We start from the raw sequence: 26,084 nt of genomic DNA, 5'->3' as shown, positions 1-26,084 counted from the left end.
ATGACAAGAGTCCATTGGAGTAGTTCAGTATATTTATGCATGAGTCTCAATTGTGGAGGGAACAGAAATGGAATGCAGTAAACTGACAGATGATTTTGGCATTAAATTTATAGTTCCTGCACCCAGGAAGAATAGATGTAGTCAAACAGGAGAAAGTTCACTGTGGTAACTACCAGTGAGGAAACACATATTTGGCAAGTAGGGGCTTCTTGTATAAGTAACAGACAAAAAAAAAATGTAGTGGTTTTAGAAAATGTAGTGGTTCTAGAGATAGAGAAACTGGTAAAAGGATTCAAAGTTCCTAAGTAAGTTTTGCTGTCTAAACTAAAGTCTAAAAGACTGTAAAAAGGATTTGCTTAGTTTTGATACTAGGAAGTGCAGATTTTCTGTCTTCTAAAAAGAAACATTTTATAGCCTGACCAGAAAGGTCTCGTGATCACCACAGAAAGGAGTAGCAAGGCAAGCTTCTGTGCATTCCTTTACCTTTCAGCAACCCATTTCAAAAGCATTGGTCAGCCAGTCATTCACTCATCATGTGCATTAGTCCCCAGTCAGAAAAGCACAATGCAAGTAACAGCATTTGAGATCCAGGAAAGAAATTAGAGGATGGCAGAGCTCTCAGCTCACTGTTGTTTCCGTGGTTGTTTCCACTGTGATGGTACTTTGGTATAGGAAAATTCAGGAGCTGTAACAAGAGTGTAAAACTCATTGGACACCAAAGAATAATCAGAAAGTCACAAGCTGAAGACTACTAACCTGGGACCATTTGAGCTGATAACTTAAGCTAATGAGCTCCAGATTTAATTGAATCTCTTGTATTGCAATTGCACTGAGAGGTCACAAGCACTGTCATCAGTTTTCATAGCCACCATATAAGAGTAACTCTCTGTAGAGTACAGTTCAGGCAAATAGATATTTTAGAGTTATAAGCTGAGGGTTTGAGTCTGATCAGATGAACACAGAAGGCAATAAAAAGACTCATTAAACTATACTGAGCGGGAAAAGGCCAGGAAGAACAGAGTCCAGAGCTGGTGCTGTTCCTTGCTGATCTGCAACACACAAGCTTTGTTTCAGAGCACAGAAGTTCTGAAATGGGCACTGATCACAACAGTCCCATGGCCTTAAATTATTGTCTATAGGGACCAGACACAGACTGGAGGGTCCCAACACTTACTTTCCCTGTTGCCCATGGTAGAAGTCTATATTGCACTTAGGAGAGCCACCAGGACAGTAATCTATGTGCCAGCTTGTGTGCATAAAGTCAGCAAAAACTTCTGTGCTACGTCCGTATATTTCAAGCTCATCAAGCAAAAGCTGTTAGCCTGCAAGGAAAGTATCCGATGATAAAAAGTTAGTTCTACTGTGAGCAAAGGCTGAGAGAGGCCACTGATGGACAGCATATCTCACAGAAAGCGTGCCACAGAGATGTACACTGGAATCTTTTTAATGCAGGCTGCAAGATAAACAATGAATGTACGAAGATTTCTAAATTTCTGTTTTGATTAATGAGGTATACCGGTTCGGATTTGCTGGTTTTCCTTAGAATTTAAGACAAATTCCCCATGCATTTGCTGTGAGGCTTTCAGTAATTTCTTTCATCTGCCATCAAAATCCAGACACACTCTTCATCCAGCCACTCCAACAAACAAAAGAAGCAGGCAAGTGAAGCAATGTTGCAGTTAAATGCACCATAAGCTTTCCACAGTGGCATCCAGGCTGGCTGCACACAAGCGTAACATTTGAGCATTCGAATCTGTTCCACTTACTACTTCAGCTTTGCCAAAGGCAGTAGAAAACCAATGCTGTCTAACTCTACAATCAAGGAAAGCCATTGTTTCTGCTCATTCCTGTTGCTTAAATAACTATTTGCAGTAAACAAAGCAGAAAATAACAAATGGGATTATTGCCTTCTTTCCTAGGCAAAAGAAACAGACAGACAGCTTCCATTTATCAAGAGACATCTCACCAGTGTTAGGTGAAGTGAAAAGAACCACAACAAATTTGAAATAATCAATCGCATTCAGGGTTGCTTATGGGTGCATTTGGCTGCACAGCACTTACTAGTCTCTTTTCTCTCCTGTGTGGTAAGTATACATCTCTCAGAAAGGCAGTAGGTGCACAAATGATGATTTTCAAAGAGAAGAGTTTCTAGTAGAAAACAGAGCATAGGAAACAATATCACACTTGCAGTGAAGGTCTGTACACTATCTGTCCATGTGGGTTCAAACCAGTTTTATCCCAGAGCCCTCATGTGACATGTCAGCCCTGCACCCACTCCCAGGGATGTGGGGCAGTGCCTGACAGTAGCCAGGTGGGGACCTGTGGGTGTGCTCTAACAAGGGGAGACAGCATCAATGAAGGGTAGTGGAATGTTGTATTATGAACATAGAATAAATAGATTTTCTCTCTAAATATTATTATGGGTAGGGTTTAGCATGTTTAATTCCAGTCACCCATTTATTAGAAGCACGTGGCTGAACAGGTGGAGAAACAGACAGAAGAGATACAGGTACAGATACACTTGGAAATAGGGACTTTTTAGGTAGAGGTACTAGGTTTGTAGTGAGGAAATTACTATGGATTTTATATGATTAGCTGGCGTAAATAAGTAAAATAAGAAATTATATTTCTCCAATATATACGTGCATGTTTTCACTGGGAAAAGCTGTTCAATTCACACAGTTTAATTTGAAGCAGTCATTTGTTAGAAGCACACATCTGGCCAGCACCCAGTGAACTATACATTCAATATCTATACCAACAAGTCTAGGTACTAATGCTAAGATGCACCTACAAACTTCTAGAGACCCCTCTATACTGTTCCACTGGTGTCCCCAGAGGGCTGGGACCCTCTGTAATGTCCCTGCAAGCTGACAGTCCATAGTGGGATGCAGGCTGCTCCATCTATATATTAAATCATGTTGTAGAGAAGCGCCAGCCAAACATACAGCTGTCATGACCCAGCTACAAGAACTGGAGAAAAACTTGAAGTTTTATCCTGTTTTCAATTAATTGAAGTTCTTAATGGAAAATGCAATTTTTAATGCTTTTTAATAATAAATATAATTAATAAATAATTTTAAAGTCTTAACTTATTCAGAAATGTTTTATTAAGCTGAATACCATTTTTCAATGAGAAGGATCTGATGAAAGTGCTCAGTGCAGGTCTTAACCCTGTTCAGCTGAGATCCCAGCACAGTTCACATCTTGCAGATGCTGCACTGCAGAGATGCAGCACCACCTCCCATAATTCACTCACCATGTAGATGTTGATTTCCTACTCTTACCAGCATGAACAATAGAGGAATGTGTTCATTTACACCATCCCTTAAGCAATATTAATGTTTATGTATCATCCTTAAAAAAAGCACAGGGGTGTAGTCATGACCAATAGCTGCAAGACTGGGCCTGCCATCCAGCAACACGGTGGGCAACCAATCTGACCACGGGTAGTTTTATTCCAGACTGACCAGTCTTCTGCCCATTAGGTGCTGAAAACCTGCAGCTTTCATTCAGCTAAAGTTCTCTGTGTTCTGGCATCCCATACCAGTGGGAGCAACCACACTGCAGTGTACATCACCACTGGGACACACATTTGGACAGCACTGGGTTAGCTCCCACTGATGAGCTCCTGAAACAAGCTTCTGTCCTGCTTCTGTAAACCTAAGTAGTTTAGCAACGGTTTAAAGGTTAGACTGTTTGTTATTAACACAGTCCTAATGTCCATATGTACTAAATTCTGATTTTATGTAAAGAATTTTGGTGCCAAAATCAACAAGATGGTAAAAAGCTATACATTATGCAGCATACAGTGGATTCTGCTGAAGCTCTGCTGTTTGCTGGTGCTGTGACAGTCCTGGTTTCCATGGCATTGAGCAAAACTAGGGTTCAATGATTCAGTTGAGAGTTAAGGTGCTTTTACGATATTGTTTTTCCTTTCAGTAGGGAAATGTATACAACGCAAATTATAAATTGGAAAAAAAAAAAATCCCTTTTTCTCTCAAAACACCTTTTTTTTCCTATGAAAAAAAAACTCTCCACACTGCCTCTTTGCAGTAGTTCATGTACTGTAGTTCATATATCCTCTTCCATGATAATCAAACTTCAGCTGGCCTGTAAACTACTTCAACAGAGCACAGAGATACACTGGCTAAGTCTGACATGCAGTATAATTACTCTCAATTTATCAGACAAGGGAACTGATTTTAAAGCGAATAAATACTCCCACTTCCTCTGAAATGTTTACAGTCCATGATAATATCCTTTATTAACAGGGTTCCTTCAAATGACCAAAAATGAAATAATACCATTAATCAGCTCAGAAAGACTTCAGCACTTGTAAATCAGTGACAAGTACTACTCAATTTAAGTAAGCTCTTCCATTCACATTTAACCCAAAGTGAAATTTATGCCAAGTACTTTGTAAAATGGTGCTTGAATGCAACAAAATACTCCTACTCCTTTTTGGATTATTCTTCTTTACAAAGAATGAGATTGTGAAGATAACGACAAGATATTCTGCTTCATGACTTCAGATAGGGCATTAAAGTATAATACATTTCACCTCCTATCTGTAGATCCAACAGCATTCATTATTATTTAGGGGCATCCTGCTGGCTGCTGTAGTTTTTCCCCTTTTCCACCCTTAGTCACCCATGTGGATGGATGTGAAGATTGGTGTGGGTGGCACACGAAGCACAGAGGAAGCAGAGTGATGCCCAGCTGTCACAGGTTTCTGGTCCCTCTCTTTTACCTATACCTGCAAAGCTGTCCCCTCTCTCCAGTCTTGCCAGTGCTATATGCTGAGAATCTCAGAGCAGGGAGCACTTACTCTTTGTGCACTTCCACCTCAGTAGACCCCAGGTAAATCATAACCAAAATCTGTCATATTTTACATTACTCTCTCCTGCAATGTTTCCAGCATTGTCCTTCCAGATGAGAGAAAATACTTTATTACTGTTTCTTTCATTAGCTTAAGAGGCAGTCATTCAAAGAAAAATCCCTTTTCAGATGCCTCTGGAAATGAAGGTAGGCAAACTATTGCTGCTTGGTTTGGTGACTAGAAAGAGTAACATGGAAACAGGGGGATCTCACAGAGCAAGTTTATTCTTCTTCAGTTTGGAATGATGTGTAATCCTGGCCAAATATAGCCTGGAATGGGGAGGGAAACAATAAAACACTTTACAGAGATGTTTTTGAATAAGGTTATACATTTTAAACGGAAATTTCTTCCCACTCTCTCCCTAAAAACTCTTCTGTCATGACCGTCCCAACTTTGGGAATACAACTTTGTACTTAATAAGGGTATTTCTGGCTTACATATAATGTATTCACATATAAAAATGAATTGTAGCTTTAAAGGACAGAAACTAAAGTGGAGAAATATCAAGCAAATGTCTTCCTGAAGGCAAAGCACCTTTCAAAAAAGAAAAATTAAAAATTAAATAAAAGGTCATTTTTTTGGTATGCACCATCCCCGGTTATGGCATCCTAAGCCACATGCTTATGCAGTGCAGCAAAGGCTCAGGAAATCAAAAAAGAATTTGAAGAAGCCAAACCAAGAGACCATGCAAATAACTGGGACTTGGTTGTCATTCTCCCACGGGTCATATGAAATTTTCACCTGCCAGTGGGAAAATATTTTTAGATGGGGAAAAAAAAAAAAAAAAAAAAAAAAAAAAAAACTAGTTGTAGTGTCTGAAAACACGTGCTTTTGAAGTTTTTCTTTTTCTAAATAGGCCAGATTTTAGTTTCAAAAGTGAGGTTTCAGCTATAAAGAAAGAATGTGAAAAAGAAAAAAAACCTCCACAGTTGCATGAATTCTTAAAGATTGCAGAAGGTATTATCTGACAAATACCACTGCTGTGCTGAAGAGCAAAACGACAGGTGCAGAATGGCCACAGAGGCTGAACTTTGGCAGTTTCCTCCCGCTGTAGTTGAATCACTTTAACACAGCTTAGTGTGGGACTTCAGGTAAGAGTGCATGTGTAAACATTGCCTGTCAGTGGGACAGCAAAAGACTTTTGCAGCTTTATGCAGTACCCAAACACTCCAGAAATAAAGGAAGTTTAGCCATATGAAACTTCGCAGATCTCTTCCTCAGTGCTGCTAACAGGAATGCATTTGCATGGGCACGTATGGCACTCAAAAAAGGGAGCAGGAGAGAGGGATATGCTCTTCACAGTTAATTTGCATTTCCTTAGCATGAACACTATTACTCGTCTTCGATTGCATGTTTAAAATGTCAGACACAAATCTCTTCCAGTCCACATGAAACCAGTGACCAAGGTAGAGCTCTGTCTGCAGCATCTCACGCTTGCTAAACCGTTTCTCTGGCAGCCACCCCAGAGATCGTGTGCTTTGGCTCCCCAACAAAATCCCTTCATAATTAGTTTTTGATAAATCAAATGCCAGCCTTAGCAAAATGTAATAAGCACCTAAATGGCTCATAATACTTTAGTTGGCAATTATATAGGTTAAAGAAAAGAAATGGTAAAAACTATGACATTTACAGCATTTTAAAGGTTGCATTAAGATCATTCGTAATGAACTTTTCAGCCATTAGGAATGTTAAATATAACAATACTGACTTTATGCTCTGATACCCACAGAAACAAAATACAATTTGAGGCACCAGCCTGCCAGTTTTGATGAAGTATTCTAGATTTCAGTTTCCTTAAACACTAAGTTTCCACTCAGTCACGTACAATTGGGCAGTTGCCATATGTTGACAAGCCAACCTAATTTTCCCTGAGGTGCCCTCATACATGGAGTATCTTAGGATTTCACCAGGACAGTACGACTTCTGTGCACAATTCTCTCAAACTGCAGCTCTGGAAGCTATCCATCCCAGGGCACTGATGGGTCTGAGTGATATGATGGCGTACTGGGCACACAATGTAACTCAGCCCCAGAGGCAAGTCTCCACTGGGTCAGTCAGCTCAGCCAGCTCAGTGAATGATTTGGGCAACATCCACGCCTATAGTGTCTTTGGCTGGGTCCCCTGCCATAAAGTACTCCATGTACTGCAGCCTTTTCTCAGCCATTCTTTCCAGCAGCATGGTGCACATCTAAAGGAGTGTCTGAGGCATGTCTCTTTGGGTTGCCCCACGGTGTGGCCACATGGCTGTGCTCAGTGTCACCTCCTCTGCAAAAAAACATGAACTGTCTGCAGGTTCTCCCCTGTCTTGAACACCCACCGCTGCTGTGAGAGCAAGGAGCTCATGGGTATTGAAAAGCAGAAATCTTAAATGGCTCTCTTATTTGATAAGAAATAGGAAAACTTGCACTTAAATTTTCTCTACTTTGGCTTTTGGAGTAGTGTTCACTGTGCTCACTGAAACTGCTTTCAGGATGACCAGAAAGTTAGTCTCTGGAATGGATATCACAACTACAGGTGCTTTTTTCTTTCTGGCAAATCTGGCTGTGCTCATTCCAAGGCTGCAGAGACTCATGGCTGCAGCTACTTGCAGTTGTTTTTCTGCTCAGGCCTGCCACATCTCGTACAGATCAGCTAAACCACTGCAAATACTGATTCCTAATATTTCTCAGATAAAATGAGCCAAACTAGCTTCAAACATTTAAAGAAAAAATTGTCTATGCATCCGGGACTGTTGGGGCTCCAATATTTTAGCTATATGAACCCCAGGAAGTTTAGCTGTAATAACTTTAGAAAGATTTGTCTCTTCAGAAAGATTGCAAATTGTTCAGGTTCTTTTGCTGCTTCACTGGTTTTTCCTCTAATTCCTTTACACAGTGTTCTTAGTGTCATCACAGACCAGCATGTGGTCCAAAATATCTGAGAGACTGCCTGGTTATTCAGCACAGTAGTTTCTTATGACAGTTGTTGTAACCTTAAATTCTCATGATGGCTGAAGGGAAAGCCAAACTGTCACCGCTAGTTGTGAGATATCCTGAATAACCTACCACGAAGAGAAATGAAAATAGCCTCCCACCTGCCCATAAAACCCAGAGGCTCCTTTTCAGAGACACTGCTTAACCCAGACTGTACTGGAGCTCCTTTCACAGAGCATCAGCTGTCAGGAAGCCATCAGCTACAAATCCCAGACCAACCACACTGTGATACTGTCAAGCTGGATGAGGGCTGCGAGTCCTTAGCACAGACCTGCAGGGTGGCGCTGACCTCCCATCCACCCGTCACTGTGGTGCTCTTTGCACAGATGCCTGCTGCCCACAGCAAATGCCCATTGTACCAGAGCTGGAAGTCTGAAGCTGCTAAACACCAGCACTCACAACAATAATTAATCTCATAATCACCAGCTCAGCTGTCTGTAATTGTCAATATATTGTTTTATGAGCCTTCATTGGCAGGAAATGAATGATTTCTATCTCCTAAAAATGAAATGACTCTACGGGTACAGTACAGGGATTATTTATATAGAGAAGAATAAATCATAATGAAAGTGGCAGGAAATAAATAAAAGGGCAAATCTGCTGGCTGAGTGGCTAGAGTTGAAATTTCTATTTGATGCAGGTTTCAAGGATCTTCTATACTACTTCAGTTATTTAAACCAAGCTCCAAGCTGTAATGGGTACTGATTTCAGTTGGATGGATAGAGTTCAAGATATATTAAGTGCCAAGCCATTTGTGCTGTCAAAATGCAACTATGTATCTCATTTGGAGATGACCAAGCTAAAATAAATGAACCTAAGAGCTGTTTCCTGATGGTACAATCTTACAACAAAGTAGAAGGTCATGAAGGAAAAAAAACATCTGGTCATTCTGTACATCAAAGTCGTGTATTAGCTGTGCCACTCTACCAAGGATGTAGGTACACAGCCAACAGTAAGCCTAAGTATCTATCTGGAAGCATCATTTGTCTTCTAGTGAGTAGTATTCACCTAAAAGAAGTAAAAAAAAAAAAAAAAAGTGAAGTGACAAATGAGACGAGATTCACAATAAGAGCAAAACTGATTTGAAGCTGAAAACACCAATAGAGCTGGATGAGGAAGCCTCTTTGGAGATGCAAATACTTTACCTTTTGCTTCAGTTCCTGTTACAGCCCACAGATAAGGCAACAGCAGTATCATTTCCCACATAACACACGGGCAAATGGAGATACCATTTTAAGTAGACACAGTTTGGCATACCGTCTTTTGCTGGCAATAGAACTGGTATGTAAGTAAGTTTTTCTTTTGTCTTTCTTACATGTAAAAAGACTTCTGCAATATTTTGTCAGGAAATAGCAATATATTTAAGCTTTCCTCTCCCTTACCTCACTTGGCTACCAAGCTCATCCCAAGACCTTTCCAGTGTTGTAGCAACATGCTATTTCGATGTCAATTCAGTGCAATTAGGCAGCTTTTCTGTGACTTGGAGTCACAACAGTCATTCTGCAAAGACAGTGAGAGAACATGGAAACTGAATGCCAAACAATTTCAAGGTTAGTCTCATGGACAGAGCAGCCCCAGGGCCAGAGTTTGCACATGATGCAAAGTTTGCACCTGCAGGTGAGCAAAATGTCCCCTGGGCATGCAGCCTGCCTGCAGAAGTCCTGCAGGCTCATTCTCCTGATCAGGTCCTCTTCCCAGGAGTCCACCAAGAGCTTGCCAGAGGAAAGCAGGCTACACTGAGAGTTTGGTCAGCAAAAAGTTTGCCGTTTACATAAGAACATATACATATTTCTAATGTGGTGAAACAAGCTGGGTCAAAACACTGTCAAGCAGCAAGGCAGAAACAAATGATAAAATTAGTTTTCATCCCTGCTGTAGCACTGCCTTTGCGCAAATGTTAAATTCAGCTCCAGAAATATACATTCCTTACCTACCACCCTGATCTCAAGGTGCAGCCATATGATCTGGAGGTGAAAAAGCAGTCTGTATGGCGCATACTGCATAGCTACTCGGAGAGGTATGTTTTGGTTTGATGACTAGTACAGTCTGCCTGCTCTCATCGCTCTTTGTAATTAAAGCATTATTTTAAACTATATAGCATGAATTTGTCCTCCTGTGTCCCCAGTTCCTCCTTATAGCCTTTCCCTCTTATAAATTTAATATATTCCCTCCCCCCCTTTTTTTGTCTTCACAGCCATGAAGTGAAACAATTCTTTTCACAGCCCTCCCTTCTCACTGATTCTCTAATACCCATGCGCATTAAAAGCTCATCCATCATTGTTTTCTTGAATTCAGTTTTTTAATCAGGTCTGTATGTATATTGGTTTGAGCATGTGGCAGTTTAATTACCCTCTTGAATATGTGAAACACATCTTTGTCATATCTACTTATATCTGAAGAGAGCCATCCTATAACACTAATTAAAGAGGGATGATGACAATTTTTCCATACTCAAATTATATCCCATCTGTCTAGTCATCCTCATGTTCACTCTCTGGATTAATTAAGGGTGGGGAAAGGTTGTTTCCCTGGAGTTTTGCCTAATGCAGGATGAAAAGTCCATTTTAATGAAGAAATATACAAAATTCCTTTCTTCTCCTCCCTGAATAAAACACATAAAGTAGAACCGAGTGCTTCGTTTTGCTGCTGTCAGTCTAATCAACTACTGATCTATTGCATGGCATCAGGAGTCATATTTCTGCAACTGTGTGCTGAAGCTAGCAGCTGGTCTGACAGGACACGCAGCACCATCAGCAATTGACAGAGAGCCACTGTGCCCCAGACTTAAAACCAATTGTGTGTTAATCATATGATTAAAGAACAGGGACATTGTACCAAATGGGTACAATGATGAAAGTATGCCAACCCTTCAGCATTGTCTTTTATCAGCCTAGGAGTATATTGCCAATAGATGTTTTCTTCAGGTACATGAGATATCTGGGTAGAAAAAATGCCTTCTGGTCTTCCTCAGTCTAAAAGATTTTATAGCATGTATTATTGGTAATGAAACCAGTTTTGCTTCTATTTATTTAGATCCACATGACTCCTTCCTTTCATTTTGAAGCTCTGATACATTCAAGCTGACTTCATATAAGACTAAAAAAAAAAAAAAAAAAAAGAGTTTTTTTTAAATAACAATTCCAAAAGCTCTTAATAAAGTGAAGGATGGAAACCACCCTTCCCCCCCAAGCAGTCAGAACCATATGCATATGCCACCAGAGAAACATCCTGACCACATACTAGTTACATGCTAAAAAGGGAAAAATTAGGCAGAAGCAATTTCAGCAAGGCCTGGACTTTCTTGGCCCTCACTGCACAAGGTGTAGGAATTGCTTTGACCCATTCCTACCTTAAAATCTTTTCCACTGTATCTGGATTAGTCCTTCAGGCCATCATAGGCGTTTTCCGGTTGCTGAGATTAATGACACAATCTTTCAGTCAGGACAAAGTGATGCTATAGAAGACCTTATTAGCTCAGATGGTAGTGATGCCTTTATTTTCCTGTTTTTCTCCCTTTTATACAAGGCACTGCAAATATTTCCATAAATTAATTTTATATAGTACAAGTTCATAGCAATAAGTTAGGGTCATCAATTGCTGAAAGTCTATTCTGATTCTCTGGTTAGGCCAGGAGATAATAATGGCTATAAATTTGCATGAAAAAGTGGCATCTAACTATTGAAACCATTAAGATACATTTCTTTAATAGCCATCATTTTTCATTGTCATTGTTCACGTACACTATATAAACCGAATTTTCATTTCAATATTTTTTCCTGCTGAGTATACATTATTCTATTTTTTTTCTGTGGTTTAATACAAAGCTAAACAAGGTGCTTACAAACACTTTGCACTTCCACTTACAGATTATCTGCCACATGTTGATTTATTTGACAAAATACATAGGAAAAATGCAGATTGTTATATATAAAAGATTATTTACATATACTTTCCTACAGAAATATTGAAGCTCATCATTTTAAAGCCTTAAAACAAAATTTCCTTGGAAAGATAATAAACTCAAACCATGCTAAATCAGAGTCAGCTTGTGGCTAGAAGTTTAAGGAGCAGCTGAGGGAGACAGGTTATCTAAGTATGGAAAAAAGGAGGCTGAGAGGAAGCCTCATCGCTCTCTTCAGCTATCTGAAAGGAGGTTACAGAGAGATGGGCGTCAGTCTCTTTTCTCATGTGACAGGACAAAATGAAACTGTCTCAGGTTGGACCAGGGCAGGTTTAGATCAGATGTTAGGAAGAATTAGGAACGTGGTTAGGCATTGGCACAGGCAGGCCAGGGAGGTGGTGGAGTCACCACCCCTGGAGATATTTAAGAGATGTGTGGACATGTTGCTTAGAGACATAGCTTAGCAATGGTAGGGCAGATTGATGGTTGGACTTGGTCATCTCAAGGGTCTTTTCCAACCTCAATGATTCTATTCTATTTCAGCAGCTGTTACAGCAATACCATTCCACATTTAACATTTCATTTTCACTTTAACTGTAATTAACTGTACTACTACTGAAGCAGAGATAAAAATGTTTCTCCTATTTTTGTGTTTCACTCTGCATATTTGCCACTATTTTATTCTCACATTTCTCTTAGTATTTTCTCAATTAGAACCCAACAATTAACAGTCCTCTTGCATCTGCTGCTCAACTTCTTATCTTATCTTCATGTGGTCTCTTCAACTTTAATGAATACTTGGACTATTTTTCATCCAGATCAAACTGCCCTGGAAAGAAAAGAAGCTCATCTTTAAGTCACAGAGGCCATTCAAACAGACATGCCAGCTCATTCCTGAATCAAAATCCTGGCCAATAAATAAATAGCCAGTTTTTAACTTCTATCAGCCAAGGAAAATATTCCAAGTAGTACAAATAACTCTTCCAGACATACTTAAATCAGCTTTATTTTCTATATGTGTGAAATTTTGTGCCACTTCTGCAGTAACTTACTGTTTGAAATGGTGTTTTCTCCCACACAACTCTGCAAATACTGAGCATCTCACATTTTATTTCTTTAGTCTTAAATTGCACAATTAGATTCATTAGAAAACTCTATGGAGTTCTGCACCTGGCTCACTGAGAATACATCCTCTAAGACATTAAAATGTCCTGGCAACAAGGATACCTGAATTTCAACAAGAAATTGGTATTTGAGTCCTTAGAGAAATATTCTCCCTTTAAGTACTGTGAGGAAATAAGCTGATTTAATAATGGATCCTATTTCTAATATTTTTCATTACCTCCAACCCAATTCTACAACATGAACAGTTGATTGGAAGGCAGAGCAATCCAAAGAGATAGGAAGAAAAGAAAATGATTCTTCTTAGTCCAGTACAAACACAAGAAAACAGGGTGGCAAAACAGTACACAATTACAAACCATGTGTAGACAATTGGGTTGCATAGATTTATTCTTCCTTACAACAGTGCAGAAAATTTTGATCAAGCAAATAATTTCATCCCATCCATTTAAAAAGTAGAAAATCCAGTCTCAAAAATTAAACACCTTCCCATAAGATGTTAGGATATTTCTAATAAGCATGCAGTTTTAAGACCCCAGTTTTAAGACCCAGTTCTTCTCCTCTCCTCCCTCCCTGCCAGTTAAACTGTTGGTCATGTATTTTATCTGCTAGTTTTCAGCCCCTTAAAAGCAACGTCTGCAGGTAAAGTTTACAATATTTTATCTATAAACAGTTGCTGTAAAAATACATTAAAACCTTGGGTTTCACTGTGAAAATGATAGTAACACTGTATCAATAGCCAATACTGGAGAAGAAATATGAAAAGCTATTTCACTAGAATAGTGAACAGCCATGAACTGTTTTAACTAGTCCATCATTTCAAGCATTTTCATGAATTTAATAACAGCACCAATATCCAATATTCTGAACTTAATGTAATAAATGAAGGGTGATCACATTACCCAGTTTAAAAAATTGCTTTACATAATGTAATCACTTACTTGCTCTAATTTAATTTCACTTTACATCATTTAATAAATGAATGCAGATCATTTGACATAATTGAATAAGTAGTTCAGCTCATTCTCTGTACTTCTTAGATCACAAAATAGGCCGCTTTTTGTCACCTTCCAGGCTGGTATTGCAAGATTTAAGTGTTGAGTCTCATTTCTCCTCTCAGTTTTTTATTATCCAGTGTAATTCCACTGTGCAGGGAGGAACTTAGCCCAGCCCTGCAGGCTGAATGTTTTGAAATAATTATTTAAAGGTGAGAATCTAAACCCCAGAAGCTCTAGATATACTTCAGTTTCTGGTGAAGTCAATGAGTCCAGATAACACAATGGATTTCCCTATCTTCTTCTCAAAGTATGCAGGGAAGCATTTAGGTGTCGGTTTTAAAGAAATGTAGAAAATCCCAGGAAGATTTCTGAAAATATCTTGAATTCACTGCAGGATTTCAACAGGTAAGATTTCAAATTTGAGCAACTCAGTATAATCAAGTTTTTGGGTGAACAGCTTGTGGTCACACAGGAAGCTGAGAAGATGGAGGGATGAAGCTGTCCTGAACTATCTAGTGACATTACTCCACTGTAAATTAAAATTATATGCACCTATACATAGGTGCAAGTTAGCCTTGTACATGGACAAACAATTCTCTTACTACATGAAGATCCGAGGATTCATTCAGTCTAATCTGCTTAAGCTTTGTCAGTTTCAAAGGTGAAGAATTTCTCTACTTGGAGATTCTGCAAGTAGACACACTTTCCTAAATGTCCTAATACAGCTTTCTACATGGATAGACCTAGTCCAAAGGAAGCAGATAGGAAACTCAAAATCAGAAATGTTTGGGAAGAGCTACATTTTTCTTCACCTCCAATGCCTCTTTCCTATGCACAGAAATCCTAATCTCAGTTCTACTAGCCAGAAATTAGTTATGGTTTGCCTGAGGATCTAGTAAATAGTAATCTTAGGCTCCTGGTACCTGTTTATGTCTGAAATTGCCTTTTAAAGACAACAACAGAGCAAAAAGCCTGAAGGGATGGATTAAAAGGTTGCATTGTTTAAAGGGCTTACTGAGTTCATGATTCTTTGAAAGGAATTTTCTCAGAGATTACTTTTTTTTTTTTTTTTAACTGTAAACCAAAAAAAGCTTCATAACTCGTTTCATTAATGTAGTTGCTTGCAAGCCTCCTATCCTCCTACCTTTATGAACAAAGCTGAGTTCTAGTGAATCTTTGTAGAAAGTAATACAGAAATCATGGTAAGATATTAACAGTTTGAAGTTCAATTAAAAAACACGATGACTGCTTCTAATGAATTATCATAAGACACTAACTGACATGACTCAGAATGAATAGACAGATGAGAGATTTCCTATATGCAAGTATCTTGAATATGTCCAATAGTCTACAGCTACTATCTGAAGCTTCTTGAAATAGAAATATTTTTTTGAATGAGATCATAACTCATGCAGTAGCCATTTTCATCTTTTTCATCCAAATCTAGGTAGGTCACCAAAGCACTCTGAAGTACTACAATTATTTACCTATTGCTACAGGCTGAATGTCAATCTTTTCACTTACTGACATGGAAGATTCTACAGTAATATTTGTAGACAATCTGTAATTATGCATACCTATACACAAATTACATACAGTATATTCAAATATTCCCTCTGAAACACACACAGGTAATTTTGGGAAATATTCTTACTTGAGAAACATATAGAACAGTGACAAAAACTGAAAGGAATAAATGAATAGGTTGGTTTAAGGACCTCTTATTTTTCTCCTAGATTCATCCTCAGCCAACCTTCTGCCTTCATCTTTCATGCATTAAGAAAGATTTTTTTTTTTTTTTTTTCAAACCAACAGCATAATTCTTCAAAAAAAACTATACTGTTCACTTAGCTCTGGTAACAATAATAATGTGCTTCGTGTTGACTTGTTTCTCTCATGCAACCTTCTTTTCCAGCATCCCCGCCTGGATTTAGTGTTGACTTCACACAAATTTTGTGCCAGGTGAGTGCAACCATCCTTCTGCAGCTTAAGGTGTGAAACTGCAAGTGCACATGCACTTATCATTACAAAATTAACTTCCGTGATTGTGTTTTAACCCCATGAGGCAGCTCAGCACCATGCAGCCACTCACTCCCTGCAGCAGGGTGAAGAGACTCAGAAAGATAGAAGTGTGAGAACTCATGTTGAGATAAAGACAGTTTAATTAGTAATAAACAAACAAACAAACAAGGAATGTAGAAAGCTATTGCTTACTAAGAACAGTCCAATGCCCAGCCAGTCCCCAGTTAGCAGCAGCCCTGGTAAGCTTCTCCCCACATTGCATTGGCAACCATGACACCCCACAGTAGAGGACATCCCTGTCCATTTGGGCCAGCTGTCCTGGCTGTGTCCCCTCCCAGCTCCTGGTGCACCCCCAGTGTGAGAAACTGAGTAGTCCTTGGCTCTGTGTGAGCACTGCTGTGCAACAACTAAAACAGTGTGTTATCAAAACAGTTAATCACTAATAGAAAATATAACACCATACAAGTTACTATGAAGAAAACAAACTCTACAGCAGCTAAATCCAGTACAGTGGTTTGTCAGCGCAAAAGTGACATAATTCAACTCAGTGTAGGAACTTTCTGCTCTTCAATAAAACTGCATATCTGGGTGGAAAACTAGGTTACGTTTCCACAGTGAGGTACTGTACACAGAAAGCAGTAACAGAAAGCTCTATTTTTTGAGGATATTTTTTTTGTTGTTCAATAAAAAAAGGGGGGTGGGGGGAGCCCTCAGAATAAAAAATAATTTCTGACACCTAAAAATATTAGCAATAGATGACACCATCTTTCATCTTGAATACTTAAGTCACCAAATAAATGTCAACTTGGCAACATTCTGGCTCTCAGACATGTGCTCAGAAAATGTTCCACTGCTTTGAAAGAGCCATTTGGCTCAAGAGACAGTCATAGACAATAGGATTTCTTCTTGGTGTTTGAAGTAGCAGCTGCCAGATATTGGCAAAGGCCTGACTGTTGGTGTTGTTCTATAGAAAATACCCCGGGGTTGGGAGGGCAGGGACAAGCACTTAGCTATTGCAGATAATCTCTTCTAACTAGTGGGGAACATCCAGCTTGACTTCTAAGAAAAAAACATGTGGCATAACACTATGACCTCCTGATTCACTCAACAGGCAAAAGCAAACAAAACCAAACCAAAAACCAAACCAGACTATCAAATCTATAGCTTCTGTTTTTAATTAAAGGGTAATTTTAAGCAATAATATCTTTGGAAGGCAGGTGGGACTTGAGTCTTCACGCACATTCTAGCAAAGGACAGAGCTCTCTGTTTGCAATACATAAATTAATTTTAAGCCAAAAATACAATAGACATGAGGAAGACCACTCGTCATTCCAGAAGCTGGAATATGTTCTGCCCAGAGTTAAAACAAGCCAACATTCAGCATAAGGAAAACAATGTGTGGTGGAGGGAAGAGGGCATTGAAAGGAAGACAGAAAGACCAACATGCAGACAGAAACACAAAGAAATGGTATAATTTCAACATGCTCACCATCTGGAAATGTGAAGGAGTCAGAAAGCAGCAATCAGTTTCAAAACAGCCATGTTGTAAAGCTGCAGCCAGTTCTCTCTGCCAAGTTCAGTGGTTCAGTCCAAGAGAGGAAAAAGGTTGGTGAAGGACTGCAGTGATGACTTACCTATAAGCATTAATTTTGACTTTCTGACTGTTACCTTTTAAGAAGGCAGACACCACAATGAAATCAACTCACACATGGAATATACGGGCTTAGGTGTACTCAGTAAAAGAGTTATCACATGATATATTTCCAGCTTTGCATTGAACATCAGTTTCTTTCCTTCAAACCCACAATACAATTTCTGGAAGTATCAAGTGTAAGTCACCTGCTGCCTGCACAGATGCTCATTTACACAGATTATGAAAAACCTCTGGAGATTCTTTCAGAATGAAGCATGCAATGTATATATTGCACTATAGTACCCGAGGACTTATGTACCTTACAGCACAGAAATACAATACAATTGATTAAAATATCATTTATTTTTTTAAAAAGTTACTCCTATACAGAAGCAACTATTCAGAATGAAAGTGCCTATGATACCACAAGCAGAAAGTGGTAATAAATCTATTGTTTTTTCTTGTGATCCTCCACAAATAACCATTTCCATAATACACCTGTCTCATGCATCTTCACAGGCTCCCTTTTGTCCTTTTGTTTGTACCACCAAATCTGATCTTCCTGAGGGACATCTGCTAATGTAGGAAAAATCTAGGGACATCAAGCACACAGAAAAAGAAAATTGATCCTTAAAAAGCTCTTTCTTAATCTCTGGTTAATTCCCAGAGATTTTCCACCCCACCCCCACTAAACCATGACTAAGACAAAATTTTGTCTTTCTTAGTACATTAAGAATAGGAGCCATGAATGATCAGGCCTTTTAGCAGACTGGAGAGGAGGTGAGGACATCTGCATTAGAAATTCTCTCTAACCACCTTGAAATTGTTGTGTTTTTTTTCCCTGCTTGCTAGTGAAAATGGGCATTTCCAATTCTGTAAGTTCAGAATTTGGCAAGGAGGAGGTTATAAGTGATAAGAACTGATTTGAGAAGAATATCCCCCTTAAAAAAGGCAGGTGGGGGAAGGACATCATATTCACTCTACTCTTCCACCATCCTTTCCTGAAACTCAATTTCTTACTGCACCAGTTGCTGTCACTTCAATTTTATTATGTCTCTAACATCATAGCAATACCTTTGCATATCAAAACATTTGTGCCAGGGTACCACAAATCCATAAAAACATAACTGCATTACTTAACTAGATGAATGGATGTGGCTTAACTAACATATGCATGCAATGTCAAGCAAACTGAAAGAAGTGGTTTTCCCAATTATGTTACGCATCTGTTCAACTCTTGCTTTTGAAGATTCCTTTCTGGGAAGAACTGCTCATTGTTAATGAAATAGCTGCTTTTTTTTTTTTTTTAGTAAAACATCACAGTTGTTTTATAATATGAAGTAGCCCCCCAGTATATTTCAACATTCAGTTTCCACATAGTTATTAATAACCCTGAAAGAGCCGACCTATGTCCTGATTATTTTTCTTTTTTCCCCATCCATTAAAACCATTACCTGGTGATTTGGGGTGCAACATTTGCCAGAAAGCACCTACCATTTGTTATAGTATTTAAGAATAATGATTTAGATGTTACTGAAAGCGTTAGTAGAGTTTCCTAATCCAGTGGTTTTCAGGACCCAGGAGCTTCCCTGTTTCCTAGCCTGGTAAAGTCTATCAGGGTACTGCTATAGGCCCTGTAGGTTACCCACATACAACAATGTATGCAGCTTGTGCTGCTGCCATATCCCCAAGTGTTTCCCAGACACACACGTACAAGCATGCACAGCTACACCCTGCATAGACCAGCACAGAGCCTTTACCAACACCTCCCTGAACACCACCAACACTCACACAGACAAGAACTAGACAGACCCCACACTGGCACTGAGCCTCTCTCACCACACGCAGAACAGAGATACACCCACAGAGCCAGGCAAAAATAGGTTTTAGTAAAAAGGTAGGACAAATAAGAATACCTAAAAAAACTAACCTATCACTTCTGTCATTTAAACGTACCGAAGACCCACACATAACTTTTCATGACAGAAGAACTGATGCATTCCACTGGCATAACATACAACTGTTCCTTCTCATCATTAATTTCAGAACACGTAAACCCAGCTCCTCTGCAACTACTGAGATAACTATACCTCCTGCTGTATGTCTTCTTACTATTTACTTTGCTGCTGTCAACCATATCTTCTCTGTTTAGATTGCACCATTGTGCCACTTTAGAAAATACTATTTACTTTCTCTAAAAAAAAAAATAGTTTGTTTTTTTTTTTAAAGTGCTTGGGGAAAAAGAAAAACTGATCTTTATCTGGAGGGTTTCTTTAAGAAAAATGAAAGGGTTAAATACAACTTCAAAAGGAAGAAGAGTCTGAAGAGCCTACTTTTTAATTGCACTTCAAGATCCTTACAGAGTAAAACTGATTCTAAAAGTCAAGACCTCACAACATCCTCCCATGTTCCTGAGAAAGCCATGCCTCTACCTACTCCACTCAGAGTGGTTTCCACACATGTTGAAGACATGCACCACCAGCCTCCTCCTCACACTCTCTGCTGGGACCTCCTGTAACAAAACTGATCAGACATAGAACAATAAGTGAAGGAAAACTGATTTTGTAGTGTAACATTCAAGAAAAAAAAAAAAAAAAAAAAAAAAGACACAATGATCAATCAGGTTTATATGCAAATATATATTTTAAAAGTTTTTTTTCAATGCAACTACCACACAGAACAGAAGCAAGAAAGCCTTCAGCAGGTTCAGCAGTGCTGCACGAATCCACAAAGTGATCAGAAGGTAGATGAGTCCAGAATTCGGAGGTTATGGAAAGGCTGATGCCTCATGAGGATGCCATTGCTGGCACCAGCCAACAGCTCTACGACAATTAGCACAGCACAGCAACAAAACAAGTAGAGCATGGCAAAATGCAACCGGTCCTCCAGCTTCCTTAAACAGCCTTCTTGAAAAAGCTGCTCCAGCTGGTGTAATTCACCCCTGCAAAGAGAATACTTCTCCTTACAACAGCTCTCAGGGACACGAACATTTTCAGCCAGAAGATGCCAAGAAGCAGATGCTGTCTTTAGCCAGTCTGTGTAATTTTGGACCCCACAGCACTGCAGCCTTTTCTGGACCACATCCACAGCACTGCTGCCAGGAGCCTGGGAGTGCGTCCCATTATACTGATAGAATAGGTGACCCATCGTGCTCTTCAGGTCAGTTGCCATCCGAATAGAATAGAGTTGTGCCAAAATTGCTGAAGACACTTGAAGACAAAGAAGGATAAGCAACAAGTGCATGAAAACCCCTTGCTGATAGCGGGAGCTCTTTGTAGAAATAGAAGCAGCCAAAATACCCGTAGGCAGCAGGACAAGTGCAGCTACAACAGCCAGCCAGCCAGGGAGAGATAAGAAAGTCTCCTGAAAGAAGTCTTGGTAGTTCTTGCACAACAGGATCACAAAAAATCCACCAAAGGCCAGAGCTGCTGCACAGCCCAAGAAGAGAAAACCAAGGACCATCAGCAGAGAGCGAGCAAAACTCCTGAGCCAGGAGTCCTCATAGTGCCACAGAGACAAAATCAGCATCCTAATTCTCTTCATTGTGCTTAGCCTCCTAGCAGCCCAGCCCTCACCACCAGCATTTTTGAAAGGCCTCCACCCCACTTGTACAGGTGTAACAGATGACATCTCCACCCACAATCAGCTTGCAAGGGATCAATGCTGATGAGACTCCCTCAGCATAAAGTCAGTTTTCCACCAGCTATTCATGTGTTACTGCTTGCTTAGCATAGCCTGCAGAAATCAGTAGGGATGGTGCCAAGTTTCACGTTGAGAGGTCATTGACTCTGCTGTTATTGAAGGCAATTTCATTTGAAGAGGAAACACGGCTGGAAAGAGGCTGAACCTGTTGAATTACAATGTTTGTGTATTAAAGAGCTAAATGTAAAGAAACAGTCAAGGTGATGGTCAGCAGTGCTAGGTCAGATCACTTGGGCTACCGAAATGACAGAGGTAATCCAACTATGGATCCTACAGCACTAGCCAAAATGGCAACAAATGTACAAGTCAGAGTCATTAAGGAAAGAATAGTTTAAGTGGAGCTATTCAATCAAGAATCTCTGTAGGTAACACACACCCAGACTCATTATCCTTCCCAGTACGTTTACCACTCATTAGATTTTATGAGGGGCATAATGATGTTAATAATATTTTGCCCTTTTTTACTCAGCAAGATTTCTGTGTAGATAGCTTCAATTACTCAGGACACCTGGATGAGAAATCCCTACCATTTTGTATTTGCATGCCCTCAGTTTGCATCACCAGTGATTTGACTGAGTGCTGTAATGACTGAATACAATCAACAGTAAGAACTGTATTAACTTTTCCTTATGTGTCAAGAAACTGAATTACACACAGGCTAAATGACTTCACAGCAAACACAGAGGGAATCAACGTCACTTATCAGCCAGCAGAAAAGAATTATATCTCAAACGTGACACAGAAGAGTGAAATAAGATGGGAAACCTGCATAAAACTTGCCACAGGTGCCAGGAATGAAGATTCCAAGGACATCAGCAGCTCCCTAATCATCCTAATAAAGTCCCATAACATCTCTGCTTTCTTTCTCAAGATGCAGAACAGGCCTAACGTGATAGGCATGCACAGGGGAGAATACTGAGAGATGATAGTCATTTTCAGAAAAGGGAGCACCTTCAGACCTTGCAGAAGATCAGAGTTAATTGCTGTTCAGATGCCTCAAAGCCTTGAAAAGTCTTACAAAATCTGAAGAGCCCACATCTGGCTAATGTTTTATAAGGAGCTATTGTTGCTATGCATACACAGATGTTGGGCTGATCCCCATCAAGATGTCTTTTTATGTGCTGTTCAAACGTGTCATTAAGGCTAATCATTTTGGAATAAGATAAACTGCTTTTATTATTTTTAATCTTGTCATTAGCGGTAATTAATATGCAGTGATTAACTTCTTAAATCATAACCAAACGCTTTTTTCAAAGCTGTTTTAGGATGTGTGTCTTCCTGCAGCTCCTCTTTGGAGTCTGCAAGCACCCTCTCCCCCGTTCTCCAGGATCTCTCCTGATCTTAGAGTGTCTTTTCTAATCCACCCTCCCCTGAGAAGGGGCAAACAGAAAAGATTTCTGCTCACATCTGTGTGTACAGAAAAAGTGCACCAACTGAATGCTTCCACAGTGCAGAAGAAAACATACCAGAAAACACTGAGGAGTAACAGCTGATTATTTCTAGTTTGCAATCTTTGTGGAAAAAGCATTCAAACCTGCCTCTTCTTGCTGCTTTCCCCCGTGCTTATAAAACTTAATGAGATATTAAGAACTGAGTTACAACACTATTTACTTGTAGCTTATTCTGCAATCTCTGAAATACATTAGAAAGGCTCAAACTGCCTACAGGAGAATTTTACTGCACCTCTTGTTCGTTTCAGCCAGGGTAACTGCCATCCCTCTCTGCATACAGAGGAGAGAATTTCAATGGTTATTGAAGCCTAGAGGCTCTTATCCTTCTAAATATCCCCCAATATATAATTTCCTATTTACTTGAATCTGGCTCTTTGGACCACTGCAAGTTTTTTTTTAATTTCTTCCTTATGGCCATGGAGGCCAGAAAAAGCAAGAAGGGTGAAGCAGTTCTTCTGAATGGGGCGTCTGTGCCACCTCAGGCTCTCACCCACCCCTTGGTGCCTCCACTGCTTCCTAAATGAGGGATTTGGTGTCAGGGCAGGCAGACAGGAGGATCCACAGGAACTTGAAACACCAGCACTGGACATCTACCCAGAGCCAATATCCAAGGGAGAACAGCTGGTGCCCAGGGACATCCTACAAGAGAAAATCTCCCCTGCAAGGACTGATGTTGGCAGGGCCATCTAAAACGCCATACTCTGAGCTAGGCAACATTGGCCTATGCACTCTGTAAAAGAGAGCTTGTGCTCAAGGTGTTCGCTGTTTAGTGAGGCAGGTGAGACAAAAGATAGAACTGAGCACTGAAGTACCTAAAGGACCTCACTGACACCCACTTAGCACTGTTTTTTTGCCACAAATAAAAGTAATTTACCTGCATATGCAGCCAGAGTCTTGGCAAAAGCAGTGAGTGGAGGTATGCATCAAGAGACTATAATGTGACTGAAACTGTAGAATAGGAAATATAGGCAGAATAGGAAAGCTCCTCTGTTTCCTTTCTAGTGGTAAACAGTGTAGCATGATAAATATCATCCCTGCTTTCTCTGAAGTTGTTTCTGCTTATGAACTGATGAGTACTGAAATTCAAATGTGGGTGTAACAGATGATACATCTTAGAGAAACTACTTTCTGGTTCGTGGCTGAAAGTATAATCCTTCAAGTAAATAAAATGCCAACTGTGTGCTCTTTGAATTCATTGTTCTAGCAAACCATGACTGATATTGGATGGTTCTGATGAGCCAGGAAGGCCACGGAGGTTTGTTGTACACAGGCCTGGGGTGGGACCAAGAGACATCAAGTCAGCATTGTGGTTGTGCAGATGCAGTGTAGGCAGGTGACTAGACTTGTTTTAAAAGACACAGGCTGTAATACAGACTGATGATATCCTCAGGTGAGGACATCTGAGCTTGTACTGTGATGATCAAATCAAGATGACCAGTTTGTCCATTCAGACTTGTGTGAACAAAAAGAAACCAAGAGGCAGCCACGGGATCAGAGCACTATTAGACAAGCTTATCTAAGTTTCACACAAATGCCATGTGAAATGAGAAGGGATCTCAAAGCCAGACCCTCAGCCACTGCATACATTGTCAAAGTAACAGAGAAAAGCCCTAAAGTTGCCTCAGAAAAACAGCTGGCATTTCCCTTGTACCCCATGCTCACATGAAATTCCTGTTATCTTAAGCTTGCTGGCGAAGTTAGAGCACTTTTGAAGACATTTGGTTTGACAGTTTAGAACGTTTTTTAAAGATCTTGTCAGATTAAAACACATCCATTTCAAAGGTCACTGTAATTTATAAGAAGCATGGCTGAGGTGCCTTGGTCACAGTCACCCATGGGATTATTATTTATTATTATTTAAAAAAATAAATGAGGCAGGGGTAGAGGACACTTTTGAATCTTCTCAATCAGCAAAGAAAATCTCATCATTCAAGCTATGATGGGTAGTCAAAACCAGCAGAATGACTGGGTACCAATGCTATTAAAAAAAAAAAAAAAAAAGCTGTCGAGAAGTCTATCGGCTCTTTGAGAGTAAAACAATGATGTTATCATATGAGATACGCCATACTACAAGATCACTCTGACAGTCCGAATGCAAAATATGATGATCAAGCCTGGTTGGACCCAGATCCTACAGCCTGTGCAGTGCACAACCAGTTGCCACAGTAACCAAGGTCAGATGATGTCACCTTGCATGAGGCTGATGTCTTTCATGGAAAGCTTGAAGCAAGCAGAGGAGATGTGATTGCCACCTCCTATTCATGGTGAAAATGTACTCTTCACGAGAACTGATTTACCATTGTGCAAGTGTTCCAGCTAAAGCGAGGCAGATGTTTTCCCCTGCTTCTCTTTGCCTGAAGAAATGTGTCCTTTTTTATAATTGAAGAAACACATCAATTGTTTCCAGGACTTTTATTTGCTATTGCTTTTCACATTCCAGATTTTCACTGGTATTGAAAATATTGAAAATCAAATGTCAAAAGTTTCCTTTTCTGAAATAAGCACAGTAAAAAGATTAAAATTTTTTTCTTTTCTTTTTTTCTTTTCTTTTTTTCTTTTCCTTTTTTCTTTTCTTTTTTTCTTTTTTTTTCTGTCTTTTTTCCTTTTTTTCCAACCTTCTTTTTGTTTGCCAGTCTGGAATTTTAATAAAATGTCTTAAAACTGAAATGAATACAGAAAAACAAAAAATAAAAATAAGAAAAAATAACAACAACCAAAAGTACTTTCTGTTTTTCCATCACATTGGAACTTCAGACGTTGGAGAAAATTTTGAATGACATCGAATAGAAAAAAAAAAAAAAAGAAAAGAAAAAAAAATAAAATGAAAAGGAAACCTATGTTCTCTTGAGAGCTTTCATTTTATTGATTTTATTGCAGCTGGTAATAAAAACAAGTTAGAGGAATAGGCAGTTTTTAAGAACTTCAAAAAATGAAAGGACAGAAGACTGAAATTCTTGTAATCTTGACATTTAAACTGTTTTGTGAGCATTTTTTGTTTTTGTTTTTTATTGTTTTCAAGCATCACTAGCTACAATGTCTTTTATGTGAATGCAGTGTTCCCACCTGTGTTTCACACCGTATGTAAGATTTCTGACCCTTTCAGAAGTTATAAAAAGACTTTAACACTAAATAGATGCTCTTTAATTGTTACCTCATTAAAATAACTAATAGATTTCTCTTCAGGGAGGAAGTCAGAAGTATCTGAATACATTATCTGGAAGTTAGTAAACTGTGTAAAGACCTGACAAGAACCTTACACTTGTCAGAGCTTCCAAAGCATAAAGTTTCTTCTCTTCTGAATCAACTCAGGAAAAATAAATAAATAAATAAATAAATAACAAAAAAATCCATGTAGGATGTTTCTTTTTTTTTCTCAAGAAAAGGTTTTCAAGTAAAATTTG

General features: G+C 39.3%; 1 protein-coding gene across 1 annotated transcript; it reads right to left on the bottom strand.

The window, feature by feature from the left end:
• Window positions 1–20,149: 20,149 nt before the first annotated feature.
• On the bottom strand, window positions 20,150–21,117 carry LOC110352202 (tetraspanin-36-like). Its single transcript, XM_021270501.4, has one exon. The coding sequence runs from the start codon at window positions 21,071–21,073 to the stop codon at window positions 20,267–20,269; it is 807 nt and encodes a 268-aa protein (XP_021126176.3). The 5' UTR covers window positions 21,074–21,117; the 3' UTR covers window positions 20,150–20,266.
• Window positions 21,118–26,084: the final 4,967 nt, after the last annotated feature.

This window comes from Anas platyrhynchos, chromosome Z (assembly GCF_047663525.1).
Source record: "Anas platyrhynchos isolate ZD024472 breed Pekin duck chromosome Z, IASCAAS_PekinDuck_T2T, whole genome shotgun sequence".
NCBI classification, from domain to species: Eukaryota; Metazoa; Chordata; class Aves; order Anseriformes; family Anatidae; genus Anas; species Anas platyrhynchos.
The sequence above is the reverse complement of the archived record's forward strand: the minus strand, read 5'-3'. Positions and strand labels throughout refer to the sequence as shown.